The sequence below is a fragment of the Ambystoma mexicanum genome, chromosome 5p, assembly GCF_040938575.1.
Source record: "Ambystoma mexicanum isolate Mex_15411 chromosome 5p, UKY_AmexF1_1, whole genome shotgun sequence".
Taxonomy (NCBI): Eukaryota; Metazoa; Chordata; class Amphibia; order Caudata; family Ambystomatidae; genus Ambystoma; species Ambystoma mexicanum.
In genome coordinates this window covers 203612523-203632128 of record NC_090930.1, presented here as the reverse complement: position 1 = coordinate 203632128, position 19606 = coordinate 203612523, and the positions used below count along the sequence as shown (strand labels likewise).

Genomic DNA, 19606 nt, shown 5'->3' with positions numbered 1-19606 from the left:
GCTAACCTTGTCACAGTACCGCCTGCTACTGTTGTTCTGTATGTTTCTTTGGTTCTTCTTCATCTCAGTCCTCACAAAAACACGCAGTAGTAGTTTCAGGTTGTGAGGGAGAAGCAGTCAATAGGGCCATGGCTTCTGGGCACAGGGGTTTAGGGAGGTCTTTCAGAGGACGTGAGTCCTTATCCCCATGAGGGGAGTCTCGCCCCATGAGGTCTTTCCCCTTTTTACCATCCTAGGGTTACTATTGGGTAGTGGCCTCACCTCCCTAGCCTCATAGTGAAGGGCTCCCATCTATAGAGAAGTGACGAGAACACGTGTATCGTCACAGCATGCCCTCAGGCAGCCTCATGTACTGAGCAGCTAATGTTTGCTTAAATATGCTGTCAACCAGAGGCACTGCATTTTCCCATGCTTCCATTGACAATGTATTTGTGCAAAACATACATATGTCTAAGTGCAGGTGCCTGCGGCCAACAGAGCATGCTTAAAAGGGACCTGCAGCCAAAGCGCTGTGCCGAAATAGCCAGTGTCCAAATCTCTGTGCCAAAACACGGCATAACAGAAATCAAGCCATACAACTACTGTTACAGGTAAGTAACTTGTTTATTCCTCTATCAATTATGCTAAATGATTTTATAGAACACCATTTACCCTATCATTTCTGCCTGTGTGCATACATGTTTGCATATGTGCACAAATTGTCAAATGAGAACATAGTTTTCCACCCATAAAGAGTAGAAGCAGGCACTTTCTTTCCCAATGGGACTTTTCTACTGCTTGTATTAATTTCGAATCTGGCTCCCCGTTTTATGGCATTTATTTTGCATTGGTTTTATCTAAATGTATCCATTTTCTTTTCTTCAGTATTTAATGTTTATAATTTAATTTTTTCACATTTATTAAAATGAAAAAATATTTGTATTTAAAACAATATGTACACCCAGAGATATTTGCAACACAAATTGAGATGAGTTCTTCATTATCAAATCCAACTGCATTCTTGCATTGAACAAAATGGCTCCTGCTGGGCCTACTGCTGACTGGGACATGTTCCAGCATAAATGGAAACTGCTTCAAATGGAACAGCACTTTTTTTTTTATTGATTTAGCTGATCTGACTCAACTTTACAATATACACGTAAACATATACAAAATATACAGAATTAAAATCAAGAAAAATCATTTTTTTAAAGTAGGGGAAAACGCAACTCATCTTAATAGAAAGTTTAGATTAAAACTAAATGATCATCATTCATGAAGGTAGAACAATCTAAGAAAAGGAAAAGTCACATCATTATCATTAATCATTAACAAGGTCTTCTCGCTTTTGTCGGTATTTCTTATTGCCCATTCTTAACAGGCTAACCAACTGGACGATGCTTAATAATCGGCATTGTTGATTTTTAATTCTTTCAAGAAGTTAATCGCATTGATTCGTACATGCACTAGATACCCCGTGTGCCATAAATGCTCCGATGATACCTCACAGTAATCCTTCAAAACGTTCTCAAAATATTTACATCGTAATGTAACAAAAGGTAAAGATTCAACCAGGAGGTGACGTAGTGTCTCTTTTTGGTCCGATTGGTTACAAAAGCGACAGACGTTTTCAGTTGCTTTGATTTTTAAACGTCTCGCTTGAACTTCTCTTGTATTCCAAAGATTGAAATGTATCACTTAATTGTTTTAAACTTCGCAAGCTACCAGTTTTCAAAATTATTCTCTTTCAAGGCATGACAAACAGTGTGGGGATCAAATCAGGAAGACCCTTTCTTCTATTTTATGTTTGTTTTTAAAAATAAATACAGATGAAAACAGATTTATATCTCTATGTATTTGTGTAAAATATAGTCAAACAAGAAAACAGCAGGCCGTATTTATTAACTATATTCAAGCTTGACATCGAGAGGCATGCGTCTTCATTTTCAAACTTCCCTGAAGAAGAGCTGGAAGGTGCTGAAACATTAGAAGTTGTATCCAGTTTGCCTTAACTATCTCTTTTCTGATTTTCTTCCAGGGGGAAAGGGGCCTCCCTGGCCTAGAGGGTCAAATTGGTTTACCTGGATTCCCAGGAGTAGAGGGACCCACCGGACCAAGAGGAACGAAGGTAAGCGGCACAGAATGTTAATGATTGGCACGTATCGGAGACCGAGACAGGAAGACATGACATTCAAATAGTGCTTATGCTTTTACAGCTACAAGTAGTGATGTGCTCAACAATAACCAAGTGTCATGTTCTACATTGCCTTTAGCAGGTCGAGGTCTGGATCGGTAGATTTGCTGTACTCACAGCTAACCAACATTTGTAAGCTGCAATGACATGTATGCCCATGTTTCAATCTAGGACATGTCAGTCAGACATATATATATCTAGAAAAAATGTCTTTGGTTTGCAGAGATACAAAGACACTAAGACTGAAATGCAATAATACCAGATTTATTGTCAGGAATGTTATTGACCGGAAGATAATTGCATCTTGCATGAGTTCTGGGGATTCAAATGTTTTTTTAAAGATAGCGGAATAGATGACAAACTGGTGTTCCCCAGGGTTGCCAGCAAGTTCTCAATTAGGTTTTACTAAGTGGGATGGTGAGTTAGTGTCATGTCATGTTATGTAGTAGTTGCATAGCGCCTTCTGCCATTGTTACTGTTTCAAAGAGCTGCAGTGGAAGAACGTCCTTTAGAAGACCGTAGTCTGTGCAAACATGTTAATGAAAGGAGCAATACAATGAGTGCAAACAATCATTAGGATTTGTGATTAGCAGAGATGGCCAGGTTAAACCATTTAAAGTCATGTAGCCCATATTGCTATGGTGCAGGGAGGGCTGCTACATGAGTCGCTATGTGACAGCAGAAACACATTGTCATGGGACTCCTCTGTATTCTATGGGTTGCAGAGCAAGAGCAGGCATGGGTATTATAAATAGCCTATTAGTCCCTAGGGTAAGTGTTTACAGTTGAGGGCTCTGCTATACTTTACATGCAGAACATGTGCACAATGACTAACATGCAGCCACTTGTAAATGACATGCACAATTGTCTGATAAGACACAGATGCAATCAGCACATGTCCAGTTGTCTGTACTGTCTCGTTATTGCAGTAAAATTGTTTTATATTGGATATGTTAATATGTTAATACATAGTCACCTATAGAAAAAAACACTGACCTTGCCGTCTGCACAATCAAAAGTCTGTGGGACCTCCGCCATCTAGAGAAAAAATTATGCTATCCCTTGGTTCACCCACCCGAGCCCACCGGATGTCAATTTCCCTGCCTGGAGGAACCCTGAGTGTTTGATCCTTGGAGAGAGGGAACTCCAACGAGGTATCCTGCTCCCCATTGGACCCTGCAATACCTCTTGTAATGGCTTTTGCACAGTGAGTTAAATAACCCTGAGCTGCTAGCTTACTGAAGCTCTTTAACAAGCACAGTCTTAAGAAAGAGCAGTAGGAATGAACTAAGCCTCGAAAGTGCCTTGCATAAATTAAATGGGAAACCTTGTCGGATAAAAAGCAGAATTCCTGAGGATCGCCCTTGGTGATAAACAACCGTCTGATATTAATTTATTTTGTGTTGAGTTCAGAGCAAGCCATTTCAGGCTGCTTAATAAGTCCTCTCTTACAAGAAGTGGTGGTTATTGTCGGGCATGTTTCAACTAGAGCACAGATCTGCCACCTGCAGCTCTCCAGAGGGTTTGGACTACAACTCCTAGGGGCACTCACCATTGACTTTGCGAGTTGGGGCTAAGAGAAGTTGTAGTCCAAATCATCTGGGGAGCCAAAGGTTGCTGACCCCTGGACTAGAGGTACTGTTGTAAGACACGTGCCTTTTCACATGGATACAGAGACATGATTGCACACCTTGAATACATTTAAGCTGCACATCAACTACTGCACAGCCAGGCATGGATTTGTGTCTTGATTTTGATGGCTAGCCAAGCATGTCGGTGCCCGAGTTCATTTGGTAACGAGGCTTAGATGTGTGCCTCATTTTCGTGGGAAGCCAATTGGGGTTTTATGTCCCTGTTCGATGAGTAGACAGTCATGGCTTGTCCCCAGTGGGGCAGCCAGGGTGTTGTGCCTCATTTAAAAACCTATGGGCGACTGACCTGCTGCCTATAAATATAAAGTTACTTTCATTTGTGTGTAGGAAATTCGGTTGTAGCAGATTGTTCCTGCCCAGCATTGTTTTGGTGTAGCCATCGGCCACAGAAATTGCAATGTTCCTAACCGGCACAGAGTAGTTTTAAGCTATCAAGTGGCTAACATTGACACACTGGAAAATAGGAAATAAGGCATTCCATGCCAGAATGCAGCATGAACTGTAAGCAATATGCATTATCCCTGGTTAGACCCCTCCCCTGCCAGAATGCAGCATGGACTGTAAGCAATATGCATTATTATCCATGGTTAGACCCCCCATGCCAGAATGCACCATGGACTGTAAGCAATATGCATTATGCATGGTTAGACCCCTCCCATGCCAGAATGCAGTATGGGCTGTAAGAAATGTGCATTATCCCTGGTTTGACCCCTCCCATGCCAGAATACAGCATGGGCTGTAAGCAATGTGCATTATCCCTGGTTAGACCCCTCCCCTGCCAGAATGCAGCATGAACTGTAAGCAATATGCATTATCCCTGTTTAGACCCCCCCAACCCTCATGCCAGCATGCAGCATGGGCTGTAAGCAATGTGCACTATCCCTGTTTAGACCCCTCCCATGCCAGAAAGCAGCATGGGCTGTAAGCAATATGCATTATCCCTGGTTAGACCCCTCCCATGCCAGAATGCAGCATGGGCTGTAAGCAATATGCATTATCCCTGGTTAGACCCCTCCCATGCCAGAATGAAGCATGGGCTGTAAGCAATATGCATTATCCCTGGTTAGACACCACCCATGCCAGAATACAGCATGGGCTGTAAGCAATGTGCATTATCCCTGGTTAGACCCCTCCCCTGCCAGAATGCAGCATGAACTGTAAGCAATATGCATTATCCCTGGTTAGACCCCCCAACCCTCATGCCAGAATGCAGCATGGGCTGTAAGCAATGTGCATTATCCCTGTTTAGACCCCTCCCATGCCCAAATGCAGCATGGGCTGTAAGCAATGTGCATTATCCCTGGTTGAACCACTCCCATGCCAGAAAGCAGCATGGGCTGTAAGCAATATGCATTATCCCTGGTTAGACCACTCCCATGCCAGAATGCAGCATGGACTGTAAGCAATATGCATTATCCCTGGTTAGCCCCCTCCCATGCCAGAATACAACATGGACTGTAAGCAATATGCATTATCCCTGGTTAGCCCCCTCCCATGCCAGAATGCAGCATGGGCTGTAAGCAATATGCATTATCCCTGGTTGGACCACTCCCATGCCAGAATGCAGCATGGACTGTAAGCAATATGCATTATCCCTGGTTAGCCCCCTCCCATGCCAGAATACAACATGGACTGTAAGCAATATGCATTATCCCTGGTTAGCCCCCTCCCATGCCAGAATGCAGCATGGGCTGTAAGCAATGTGCATTATCCCCAATGTTCAAACAAGTGTGCATAGCTCCCCACTTGGCATGTGTCTGTGAGATTTTTCACAGCCCTCTGGTGAAGGGTGTGAAACTGGTAGGGTATTTGCTTCACAACCTTCTTTCAAGGCTCTACAAGCTCAAACCTTAACCTGGGGCAGTGACAGTGCACCCAACCCAAAAGGGAAGCCAACCCCCTCTATGGTAGGAAGTGTGGCAGCGCAGGTATGCTTATCTCCAGAGAGTGGAAATAGGCTGACACAAAGGTACCCTTCGTCCACACAGTTATGATATGATGGGTTATTTATAACGTGCTTAATACCCAGAAGTTTCTAAGCGCGGACCCGGGGATCGAACCTGTGTGGCTGCATGTCGTCTCGATTCCAAGGCGAGAACATTGCTGCTGAGCTATCCTCCCGAGACCAGTTATCCAAATAAAACACACTACACTAGTATATACAAAGTATATTCTTTTATTAGACCTCCATTGACTTCAGTGGAAACCCCCAGCTATTTGATATGGCTTGAACCCTGGACTGAATTGCTCAACTCACCTACTTTGGGGGCAATAGTCAGCCCTTATGGTTGCCAGTGCAGGGGGATTCCTGTGTTTTACCGAAGCACAAACTGCCTTTCAGTGACATGCGGAAAGGGGACTATGGGACCCTATTTCAGTGATAACATTCTTGTCACCTTTTTGATTTGTCTGGGAAGGGCTGGTGGCAGCATATTAAGTTCTACCAGTTTTTTCCCTGTACACACTTGGACTTTTATTTTCTTACCATATGTCATTTTCATTAGCATACACTTAAAAGAGCCATGACAAGTGTTCACCCTGCCCCTTTGCCATCTTGTTTATTTTTTGGTCTTCCTAACCTCAGGTCGGGAAGTGCCATGTGATGGTAGAACCTATGGGCAATCCCGTTTGGATTCTAGGCAAAGTGAAAGTATGTGTGACCTGACGGGATATAGGAGATGGGACTGCCTTGCCCATAGCCACATTTCAGCCACAGATGTCTGTTGGGGAGTTATGAGTTGAAAGGCTGTCCATTATTAGACAGCCCTGGTCAATTTTAATGGTGCAGCTCCTTAACCCAGCCACCAGTCTGAATTTGGGATAAGAGAGTGGGTCCTGCAGCTGTTTATCAGATTGTTGACTGGAGCCAAGACCCAAGGAAGAAAAGCACTGTGATGACAGCTAAGATATATTTCTAGAATATGGCCCAGTGGGCAGATTCTAGGAGGCCACCCTGGTTATGGTGAACAGGGGAACTCCGAGAGGTTAGCCAGAACCCAATATGGAGAGCAATCACGGCTATTCTCAGGAAAGTGTGAGTGGGGTCAGAGGGCTCAATGGGTCCACACAATATAGTGCATAATAATTCAATTTAGACAGGTATGTATAATAATACAAATATGTATTCTAGGCCTTTTACACACACTAAAAAATGAACCTAGCAGGTATGATAAACAAATATACATCCACCATAGGTTCTTAAAATGCATTCAAATGACTTCATCAACACAGGAGGTAAGAAAATGAATGCAGTAAAGATGGGGCCAAATCACAAGGGAATGCCTCTAACTTCAGCTGTCTAATCCCTAAGAAGAAAGGGGCATTGTGCCCAAAAGTCACGGAGCCACAATGCTTCTACCCAGAACTTGTGTTGGTGATAATTCAAAGAAGATATTCAACAATGTCACTTGGTAAGTGAATTGTGTTATTATCTTTCAGAAAATACTACCCAGGTTCAACAACAAAACGGCAGTGTAATGGTATATTAGGATACAAAGGAACTGGTTCCCAATGTTATCCTATTGAGGGCGGGGGGGGGATGCTCTGCGTTTACTTACCCCCCTGACTCTGATTTTCCCAGATGACTTGATGGGTTGACTGGCGGCTGTTGGGGGTTGTACTTCCTGCAATTGGTGCTGATGAGAGGTGCCCAGAAGCTGCAAGCACACAGATACTTCTGGTCAGGTCCAGATGCAAGATGCAACCCCTGGCGATGAAGAAATGCAAGATTCGATGATGCATGCCTCTACACAGGATGGAGGAAGGCATGTCCCAGTGACGGCCTCCGCACACAGACAACAGCAGGCTCCTTCCAGTCACGGTTCAAGAAGCTTCTCTAGAACAGGGTCCCTTGAGGCTGGGAGGTGGCTTGTAGCACAAACTGGTGACCATCAAAGTTCTGGGTTAAACCACAGAACAGTGACGCTTCGGTGAGGTATCCCACGAGGGAGCTGGTCTGTCCACTGGGTAGTCCAGGGACACTTGGTTCCTTCAAGGTTTTGAGACTAGTTGGTCCCACTACTCCAAGGGCTGGAGCACCTCTCAGAGACTTTAGAGATCAGGTAGTCCAACAGGGCTTCATCGGGCCAGACTTAGAAAGGAATGCCAGACCTCCTCAGGAGTCTTCTCCAGATCTTCAGTCAGTTGTTCATCTAGGGATTCTTGGCTCCAGCACGGATCTACTGAAATAGCTGCAGGAGTCCTCTTATTATCCAAAATCCAGCCTGGAAGTAAGTCCAAACCCACCAATGGTAGGGATCTGCCCCCTTCAGAAAGCCAGCAGTGGTCCAATCAGGGCCAACTATCAGTTTCATTCATGCCGCGCACCTAGACACTCTGGTTCCATGACTGTAGAATAAGACCAAACAGTCCCACCCCTTTCCTGGTCCGGAAACAAACTGAGGCGGAACTAGCCCATGAAAGCAGCAGCTTTCCCGGGCAAGTGCATGACCTTATAAGGGACTTCCTGACCTGGCAAGGCAGGAATAAGGCCAAAGAATAATAAAGACAAAGAACAAGCGAAAATCTCATGGCATGGGCATTTCTGGGCACTAGCCATGTTTAGTAGCCATACACAGTAAAAGCAAATGTACACAGTAGAAATAACACAAACATTGTAAAAATATATCTACTATGAGCAGCTTGTCCTTAGGGACATCAAAAAGTAACCGAAAATCTCTATTGCAAAAAGCTAGGGTGTTACAAAAGCATCCGAATTGCTCTGCATTATAAGATGCTGTGTGCAAAGTTAAAAAGTTACAAAAATGTAAACGATAAACGGGAAACATAGTTTCTCAGTACTGATAGTCTGAAGGACTGATCAGTTTCTCCATAAGAAATTAGCAAAATGCAAGGGAAGTGAAGCTGAGGACGTCCCTTCCCTGCAAAAATTTAGAACAGGTTAAAAAACAAAGCAAAAAGAAAGGGGTCTATAGAAACTATAGATGGGAAGTTGGCAAAAGAGACATCTCGCCCAACATTGACCTGGAAGACTGCTGCTGAAGGCAATCGGCATTGCCAAAGCCAAGCCCTATGAACCATGCCTCACTTGCATGAAGACTCGTTGGTGCTTCAACCATGTGACTGGTGGACCAACCAGTCCAGACCTCTGTGCAAGAAGCCCACCATTAGAAGCCATCTGAAGCACCCCAGGATCCCTGTCCAGTTCATTGGTCAGCAGCATAAATTGGAGCTTTGGACTTTGCAGGTCGTTGAATTGTGGCCTCAGACTATCCCCCGTGCTGTAGCTGCTCCCTTGCATAAAGAGGGGCCTTTCCTGAGTGGAGTTGCCTTCCCTACCAGGTATTTCGCTTGCAGCCCGCTGATCAGGATTATATCCACTGCATTATATTAAAGGAGTGTGATGTATGATTTATGATAATTTAACGTATTTTTGTATACGCTACGTATTGTACTGTGTGTTATGTCTACTAAAAGTACTTATTAAACTAAGTATGTAATCTGGTTAAGAGAGATTTCAGAACCACACAGTACAATATGTAGCATATACAAAAATACATTAAATTATCATAAATCATACATCACACTCCTTTAATATAATGTAAGTCCACTATTGGGTGACATTACATATAGGGAGAAGGGGTGGGAATTGAGAGGAACCAGACAGTAAGGCACACGTTATTAATAATCATTAAACTCTCAAATGCCAACACATAACACAGTCTCTGTGAACCTAAACCACTAGGACATATGTAGCCCCTGTTTTATGGCCCTGGCCCAAGCAAGGGTGTCCACCTCCCTTACCCTGGATCAGGGACAGTCTCCATGGGAACCACCAGCCCCACACTGAGGCCCGCGGGTATGGAGGTGCGCTGCACCTGCAAATAACATTGATGATAACAGGAGAGGGCTACACCCTGAGTTCTTAGATCAAAAATGGACACAGTCACCGAGTGAATTTTACAGGGATCCTAACAGGGACCCCTCTTTATTAAACACTCTTAATGTTTAACATTTTTGCCATTCCGATTCCCCTGGCATGAGCTCCATTGAAATGGGGACCTACTACGCCACCTCAAGCTTCCTTGAGAGGATATCGGGGGCACTTAGGGTGAGTCTGATGCAAAAAGCCCCTTACTTAAGTACCACCCACACAGAGTGTGAGGCCAGGGGATGGCCTTTGTGGGTGGTCACATCTTGCTAGGCAGCCTTTAGCGATTATTCAGCTTCTCACGTTCACTGTTCTTCATGGATAGATAACCGGCCTTGGCTTGCTCCAACTTTGATACCAAGCCAAACGGCTTCGCCCTTCAAGTCCGCGATCTCCAGCTAATTCTTTGCTGCGACGCACACAGCTCCCGATCCTTCTTTCTCCGATGTCCAGACCCTGTACAATGGCGGCTTCGCCTGCAGTCTATTCACTACGTATAGCCAGCTTCTATGATCACTTGGTCTACTTGTGTTGCTGCGTCTGTACATTCATTGAACGACTTGCATTTTCTGCAGTGCATCATGCACATCTGCAATCTTCCTTTCTTCATAAGGACGTTCACTGGATTCCTTATGCCATCATCAGCTTCTATAAGGTCCATCCATCTTCATCTTAGTGCGTCACTCTCACCTCGTGTGACGTCACCAGCTTCTCTTTCTCTTATTTTCATATTCCTTCGGGGATCTCTTTCAAGAGACTGTTATCCCTTCGGCCATACATCTGGTATGGCTTTCTTAATGGATACCTTTTCTCGAACACTTGTCGTGTCATGGTCACAACTACTGGTGTCAAACATGGTGCAGCTTCAGGCTTCCAACATATGGGCAGTAGGGGGGCGGGACTTCATGCAGAGGCATTCGGATGCTCCTCTACATGGTAGTCATACTAGAGCTAATTCCAAGGTGTTTGCCGTTGCGTGGTTCACCTGTATGGTGCACGCTTTTCGTTAGATACCAAATAATAGACGTTTCACCCCGGGATGAAGAAAACAATGAAGCAAAAATGCCCTGCAGCTGTGCCAGAGGGTCAGGCGAGCGATACCTTGGGAACAAGTAACCAATTCTGCTAAATGCTTTTGGCAGTTTCCAGAGGCGGTTGGTGTGAATGTTGTTAAGCAACCACTGAGCGCTCAGGCAATGGCAGACTGATGCAGATGGGGTCCCCAGACCCTTGGGAAGGACAATTGATCAAGATTGGAAGATTTCCAGGTCAAGGGTTGGAGCCAGAGGAGCAAAAAGAATAGACATGTTTCCTCGGCCATGGCCGCTGATGTACTGTTCCCCCAATGTCCTCTGCCGCACAATCCAACTTCTGAGGCTGCGTTTGGCTTGGTGTGACCCCAACGAAGAATGCACATTGAAGAGCAGTTAAAGAAAGCACATGGAAGATGAACCAGGACGGCGAGTTTGGCAGTGATCCAAACGTGGTGTGATATGTAATGTAATCAGTGATCTCATTTGTGATGTGATCAGCGTCTAAAGGGCTGCACAATGGGGCCTCATAGTTAAAGTAGTGCAGCTTCCAACACCTACTGAATCGCAGGGCTTTTGTTGCTTTGAATCCACACTTGCATATCTCGCTTAACTAAAGTTTTCCCACTGAATTTTAAGGGTTTTGTTACGCTATCACCACCTGCAATTCTGTTTCTTTTTCTTCTGATAGCATAGGCAATGTTACTTTCTGTTATTTAATGTGTGTCCTTCAGCTGTGCCAAACGGGGGCTTCCCCATTCTTTTGGCCCACTGTGCATGGGCTGTGGCCCCAGACCAGTGGCAATTGCCGCTGTGCCCCAACAAGTAAGATTAAGAGCGACTGGCACAAGGAAGAGGACAAAAGGCTGTGATGAGGAACGAGAGGATGCACAGAGATGAGCACGTGCCGCTGCGATGAGGAAGAGGGACTGCGACGAGGAAGAGGTAGAGGGACTGTGATGAGAAAGAGGCATTGAGACAAGGAGCGATGGCTGGCTTCAGGATATTATGAATTATATAAATAACACATGCAATTAAAAAATATACTTGACATTATCCTCGTGAAGTCTCAAAGCTACCAACCCAAAATGAAAACTCAGCCCATTCCTCATTTATAATTCTTCCTTCTTTTCCCTTCACCTGAACAAACTTCAGCTCGCCATTTCCCATATGAACTATCATATATGGCTTTCATGTATTTCCTGTATGTACTGTTATTTATGCATTACATGTATACATGGTTTATACATGAAGATCGAGATTCTCATCACCCGAATCTCGAACTTGGGGCGGGAGGGGGCGGCTCACAGATCAAGATGAAGTGCATGTTGGATTCAATTTCTGAAGAACAAAAGTGACAAGAGTCATACGCTTCCTGAGCTCCCTTCCAGTTTGCGAATACTGCATTTATCGAAAAACCATTAAAGCGAAGCCCTGTTGTTGAAATCCGATGCCTGCAAAAAGAGGACTTCTCTCTAATGGGGCACTGTATTCTTCTTGCCAGTTTCTTCATTTAATTTGCATTGTGTTTCACCAGTGATCCATCTAAAAGCAATTGTGTCAACATTATTAGTTCTGAATGAGGTATACATGATATCATCAGATTGGAATTTAATGACAGGGTCTTGGTGTCCATGACTGGGTGTAAGTGGTCTGTGCGAGTCTGGGTGGGTTAACACTTCTATTTGAGCAAGTCTGAGCAGTCTGTAGTTTCCTATCTACTTTATATGCAAATGTATCTGTGTGCTGCTTGTGTACAATTTTAAGTTGCATGGATTACAAAGGATTCTTTCATTGTGTTTTTTTGTAGGGTGACTCAGGAGTTACTGGACCAATTGGACCCAAAGGAATCAGAGTAAGTGATGTGACATTGTGTGCAGGTTCAGCTCACCTCTCTCATGGCGGCCAAATTCTTCAAACATTCTATTCTTGCTAGACAAGACCTTCTATCTCCCCTCAAACCTGCCCCCTACTGCACTGAATGTTCTCTTCATGCGATATTTCAGAGTCGGCATTGTTGACCACAACCTCACAGTTGTGTAATTGTAATTGGTTAATTATAACGCGCTTAATACCCAGAGGTATCTAAGCGTGGACCCAGGGAGCGTGGACCCAGGGATCGAACCTGTGTTGCTCAGAGTCGTCTTGCTTCCAAGGTGAGCGCATTGCCCCTGAGCTATTGTCCCGAGAGTGCCCTCTGGAGCAATCTAGTAAACACTAGCTTCTAGAAGATAAGCAATAATCCAGTCCACAGTTAGTCATAATGTGACCAAGCACCTGATAGGTGATTAGTGTTGTGTTCTGTCCAGAACTGAGGTATGGGGGTCCAGAATAATTACACCTGGTGCTCTGCAGGAAGAAGAAAATGGATGCAATGTCTCGGCTGCTAAATACATTCACTATGGGTATCTGTTTGCAATCTGACTGGTACATGTTCAAATCCAGGTGGGACCAATCGGCTTCTCATACATTCAGTGTTGATACAATGGAGTGCCATTAAGTTTGATTACAAAAATCACCTTGCATCAGGGTCTGAAGACTGTTCATATCATAGTATGCATTATTTACATATAGCAAGTCTGTCTCCACCCTCCTCCCTTCCCCCAATGTGAGCAGGCTGTTACATTACTTTCTCCCTAAGCATCGTCAATCCCAGACTTATTCCTTCAAACTCAAACTAGTGTTCACTTATTATGACACACCAAGAACCCTCTTGACCTAAATGCTTCAGGTGCACAATGCAAGCCTGTCATTGTATCAGGAGGATAGCTCAGGGGCAACGCGCTCGCCTTGGAAGCAAGACGACGCGGAGCAACACGGGTTTGATCCCCGGGTTTGCGCTTAGAAACCTCTGGGTATTAAGCGCGTTGCCCCTGAGCTATCCTCCCATGGACACTGCTTTCACCTCTGTTCTTCTGCTCCCTCACATTCAGCTAATCACAAGGGGTTCACTTGATGAGTGTGGCAGTAGAGGAGGGAGTGCCCAAGGATTCTTTGCTAGGGTGAATGTAAAGTTGGGTGAGCGTGGAGGCCGTCGCAGCATTGAGAAAAGAGGAAATATTAGTTTAGTAAGTCTTGCTGTCAATGTGTTTTTTTTAAACCCAAATGGCCAATATTGTAAAGTCGAGATGTTATCTGGCAATCAAAATGAGAAAGTAAAGAATCCAAGACTCTAGCAGAGAATAAATGCCATGGGGAAGCCCAAGCGAAGACGGGATCCTTCAATGGGTTAAACGGACACAAACAGACCAAGATGTACTAAGAACGAATAACCCACAGATGGGCTGCCCCAAGTAGTTAGTAGTAGGAAACTAAGCAGCCTTTATCCATTTTTGTGGATTTGAATCAGGCTGCCCTTCTGCAATGGGAGAAAAGGGAAGCAGGGGGGATTGGAAAAGGTTGTTACGTTACAAAAAAGAGGGAGAAAACAATTGGAGGATAGTCGCCTGGAAGAGTGTGGGCATAAGAGGATTTGCACATTTAAGGCAACAGGGTAGTATACCTTCCTATGTAACTCTAGTAAACAGAGCAAAGGTAGGACATGAGACGCCAAAATGCATCTCGGTGATAAGAAGCCGGGAGCAGATCCGCAGGGGACGGGTCTGTATAAGACGTCACCTGGACACTTCAGTATCTTAAATGAATGTAAATGAGAAGTGACGGGAGAAGAAGAAGGCGGAGTGACCAAAGGTGGAAACCTTGAAGTGATGCTGATTCCATTTTAAAAAAGAGAGAAAGCCCAATGAAGTGAGACCCACTGACTAAGCAGCATTACAAGGGAGTTTTGGGAGCCCCTCTACTGAGGCCAAACATGGGACAAATGCCCTGTTCTATGGAATGTCTTCCACTCAGGAGGGTCTACAACCACGTTTTAGCTCAGTGCTCCCTTCACAGAGGAGAAATATCCATTTGCATGTCAGTCTTTGTCCCACTCACAAGAGCAATCCAGCACTGAAATGCCAGGCAATTCCCCTCTGAACAAGAGTACCATCAGCAAACCCTGACACATGTTTCGGCCTAGTCAGGCCTCGTCAGTGAGGTGAAGCTGAGCCTCTTTAAGACACAGTGAGCAAGGGGTTCACGTTTGGATTACCCTGGGTTACTTAGGGTGAAACCCCAAGTTTTACAAAACTGCAAAGGAGTGTGGGAGCCGCTCTACTGAGACCAAACATGGGTCAAATACCCGGTTGTATGGAATTTCTTCCACTCAAGAGGGTATACAACCACGTTTTAGCTCAGTGCACCCTTCGCTGACTCAGCAGGCCTCAGGGAAAGTGGCGCTGGCCAAGGGCGGCGAATGGACTGAAAGGAGGGGAGGATTGTGAAAAGAAGCTATAATTGATTGGTGCTGCAAAGGCAGGAGAAAAGGCATCATTAGCAACGTGACGAGCCATACGGTTCCCTGAAACGGTGAGCTTAGAGATGGAAGTTCAAACACAAAGCTTTGTGATCCTGTAACATAGTCTATTGGCCAAGGCTTGGAAGATATACCAGAGTTGGAGACGCTTAAGCCGGGTGGGGGTTACAGTTGAGGGGATGACAGCGTGGTTGTCTCATCATGTGGCGGCAGCGTTAAGTGGATGGAAGGAACTCTAGGATTGTGGGGGACAGATTGTGATAGTAAACGGGGGGAGTACTAGCAGCAGGAACTAGCTGCTGGGCTGGTCTAAAATGGAACAAAACAACGCACAAATGTTCTGTGAAATAGAACTTGAATAGGGCATCGTTGGTAGGTCTGATAGCGGAAAGGTTAAGGTCGAACATGGCCAATGAGATTGTTAGAAACTCCATTAAGCTGGAGCTGAATTAAATGTTCTTGTACATTGCGCCATCCTGAGTGGGTCACCTATCGCCGGCTATGCCGCTCTCTTTACTAGAGTAGTTTGGATTGGATAATAATGATGATAGTGCTGTTAATACACATTAAAGCATGATAATATCGCATATGTATAGACTATGCCAGGCTCGCTCTTCTTTGAATGCTAGTAACTCCAGAGCAGTGGCCACGCTAGTCATGTCACCATCTGCACTGGGCGGTGGTCACACATGAATGCCAGTGTTTTCAGCATGGCAGAGTCTCATTGTGAACACCCCTGAGCCTGACTGAGTTAGTCTGAACCTTTGAATCTTGTTTTCATTACAGGGGCCACCCGGGCTTCCTGGTTTTCCGGGGACACCAGGCCTTCCGGTATGTACCAATTTGCTACTTTTTTGTGTGCTGATTTGCCGTGCAGTAAGAGTGTGTTTCTGAACATCTGCATGTATAGTAAAACAGACTTGTAATGATGTTTTCTTTTAAAAAGGGACTTCCCGGCCAGGATGGGGCACCAGGACCTTCTGGGATCCCCGGATGCAACGGAACAAAGGTAGGATTGGCTGCGATGACTGCTGCTCCTGTGGGCTACCATTCTGAGTATCTGCAGTTTTGGGATATATGTTGAATGACATTTTCCACAACAACATTTTACTGACGCATATACCGCCCTGAACCTTGGACAGATACTAGAGTACTCAGAACTCGTTTAAAAAGAAAATTCAATATTTTCTGCAAAATCCAACATGTAGAGATGTGCAGGATGTTTATAGATTTTTTTTAAAGTCATATTTGTCACAATATCAGTAGTCTGCGTAGGACAAAGTCACCCCCGCGCTAGAGTAAAGCACATCGGAACCCACTGAGATGTTTTAGAGCAGGTTGTCCAACTTCAGGCCTCAAGGGCCGGAAACATGTTGCATTTTTAGGATACTCCTCATTAATGTTCATGAGATACATTTGCATACAATGATTCTAAATGTATGCAAATTTGTTCTCATGAATATTAATGAGGGGCCTCCTGAAAACCCGCCAGGATTCTGGCCCTCGCGGCCTGGAGATGGACATCCCTGTTTTAGAGGAAAGTGATTTCCAGATGAATCCTCTGGGAAACAGCTTGACTTCATAGCAGGGCCCATGAGCAGATCTCCTAGGTGGATCTTGCTGCTCCCATAAGATCCCGCCTAGGGATCTCCCCACACTTATCCTACCGGCTGTAGCACCCTGCTCTTTTGAAAGGAGCCCTTCAGTTTTTCACGAAATATATTTGTTATTTATTAATAGAGCACAAACTCATTTGCCTCTAGGCGCTACAATCCCAATGATGAGGAGCAGTGGTGAATGCTCGCGAATGATGGAGCAGACATACTCAGCCCAAGGGCCGAGGCAATAGACTAAGGAAAAGGAACGGAAGATTGGAGGGGTGGGAGGAGGGGCAGCTAAAGCAGGTACTTACCAGGATTTCTCTGAGCGGTCTGCCTGGGATGTGCGCAGGCCCAATGCTTGGGGTTCCAGAGTTTGGTTCACAGAGGTCAAATGTTTTCTCCGCATTCGAGTCCTGAGAGTCAAGTGAGAGCGCGTCTGCTGCTTTGCGTAGCGCACAATGCCGCACATGCTGCCTCTTGCCACTGGGGACCGAAGCGGCATACATCTACCCACGAGACCCCAGGCAGTGCAAGGAAAATAGGCATCGATGGCAATAACCTGAATCCTGGGGATAGTCTGGTGCAAAGGTCAGGTATGGGCCAATCCTTTGGCCCGCCCTCCTCTGACACTTAGACCAGGCACTGCCAGATTATATGCCTGGGGTACACCAGGGGCACTTTTCCTGCACTCCCCCAGGGCTGCCAGAGCACATTGTGGGGCCAACATGCAACCATGCCTTCACTAATTGCAGTTACCAGCTCATAAGCTACTAGAAGCCACCATCGGAAGTAAATGCTTGGTTGCTCAAGGTCGATTAGGTGCCCCTCATGTGAGACACCCCCCCCCCCACTTATACATTATTGCATTCCATGTAATTCCAAATGTACCGTCCCAGTGTGTTAGCTCTGCTGCCCCTTACCATCACCCATAGGCGTAGCCAGGATTGTCTAACTAGTGGTACCTGAAGCTAATGTAGTTGGGCCCACCACAGTGACATTAACATCTGTAAATTCCTACACAGTGCTGCTGAGTGGGCATTTACAGATTTTGGGTAGGTCTTGCCTGCTCAGGCCCTACCCTGTCTACGACTCTGCCATCACCCCTTTGCCCTACGTTCCTTTCCCCCTTCCACGCAGCCTACGGTCCGCGGCACAATACAGCAGTTTTTCAGACAAGGCGTCAGCACCACAAGACCATAATGGTGGTGATTGGTGCAATCTAAAAGCTTTGTGACGTCACCCAATTAATGTTCCAGTTCACACACACACGGTTCATAGCTAATGAACTACATCATTAAGCGGGCTATGTTCTAAAGCTTGGGTGCATACCTAAAGGAAGATGTGGAACCAGGGTGAGCGATGCAAATTAGGTGCATTTGTGATTCCTCTGCCACCCCGCCCTCTTTATGGTCTGGACACGTGCAGGAAAGTGGAATATTTAGGAACCAGGTCTAAACAGTAAACTGATTCTCACAAGACTGCGTCCTTTTGCAATTAACGATTTGCCGCATGCACCTGTTTTCAATGCTGATTCTGTTGCATATTTTCAGGTGGTCTGCTCTGATGAGAATGAAGTGTGAGCTCTTTGGACCATTGACTCCATGAAGGGTTCTGGTTTCAGACGCTTGGTTACCTTCCTCTGGGTCATGAGACTTCTGTCTTGATTTCGCTGCTCCTTTAGTAGGCCGCATCCCGCTCTCTGACCTCTCACCTGGATTGTGTTAGTCGATGAACCATGACCCATTTTCCGGGCAGGGTCTCCCCTCTAGCACATTTTGTTGATCAGTCCATTTCCTCTCTTTCCTTTTAGGGTGATCGTGGCTTTGATGGGAGTCCCGGCTTCCCCGGTACACAAGGCAATCCCGTAAGTTTGCATTTTTCACAGTTTGTAGCACAAGCTTGGCTTCGAAGAGGCTCTCCTGTTGAGTGTGCGACAAAAGGTATCATCTCTTCCTCAAATGAAAACCCAATGGCCATTTGACCAGCTTTTACGTATAGGCTACTCGCCAAACATGTGTAACCTTTTCTGTGTTTGTCCACTTGCTAACATGCTTACGCCATAGGTCAGGAGGATTAGAGGGTTGGAGGGTGCTTAAATCTCAGTCGTCTGTGATGTTCTTTTAGTGCCACTGCATCGGACAGTCTGAGGCAGCATGGATGCCAGTGCAGCCCTTTCACGCTTCCTTGCCCCTTCACATGATGGAGAAGGCCCACAATAAGATCAGGGAAAGCTGCAGCTTTTCTAAGAAACAAATCAGTCTTTCAATAGTCTGCAGTGGTGATCTCCTCCCCCCAGAGTAAGACAAGTAGGGTAAAATAGTACATATAATAATACTTTGCTTTTTGTATGAGTTTCCTGCGGGGCGACTCCTGCTTCTAAACACAAGTGGTATCCAATGTAATGCAACTCCAAAATGTTAAACATTGTTATACCAACCTACACATTGATGCATGTGTAGCTTTCTCTTAAGATCTTATTTATGCATGTCTTATTGTGGGCCTATTTTATCACATCCTCTGCACCCAGGTCAGACATTTGAATTAGCTGCCGCCAGATAGCACACTTGGACATCGCTGTGGGACTGGTGTTTCAGAAGCCATAGACGTCCAGTGTCCAATGAAACCTCTGGAGCGCTCTGCGTTTAGCAGTCTGTGTCTGTCCCTAATGCACCTTTACAGGCTATTGGACAGAACTAACTAGGGTACCTGGTACAGTCTGGGTCATCCAGGCTAATATTGTGTATTTTATTTTATTGGGTATTTATAATGCGCCTATACGGCAAAAGGTGTTTAAGGGCGCAATACATACAATTCCAATACTATATTTTCACCGGCATCCTAAGAGCCCTCTGGCTGGCATGGGCAGCACTGGGGTTTCCCAGCACTTGGTAAACAAGACCTG

At 45.3% G+C, this 19606-nt stretch overlaps 1 protein-coding gene across 1 annotated transcript in view; it reads left to right on the top strand.

The window, feature by feature from the left end:
• The window catches only part of COL4A5 (collagen type IV alpha 5 chain), a 568084-nt gene that overhangs the window by 179880 nt on the left and 368598 nt on the right, over window positions 1–19606 (top strand). The window contains exons 3-7 of the mRNA XM_069612627.1: window positions 2018–2107; window positions 12557–12601; window positions 15890–15934; window positions 16050–16112; window positions 18515–18568. Coding sequence (XP_069468728.1) covers window positions 2018–2107; window positions 12557–12601; window positions 15890–15934; window positions 16050–16112; window positions 18515–18568 — 297 coding nt within the window. The remainder of the gene's footprint in view (window positions 1–2017; window positions 2108–12556; window positions 12602–15889; window positions 15935–16049; window positions 16113–18514; window positions 18569–19606) is intronic.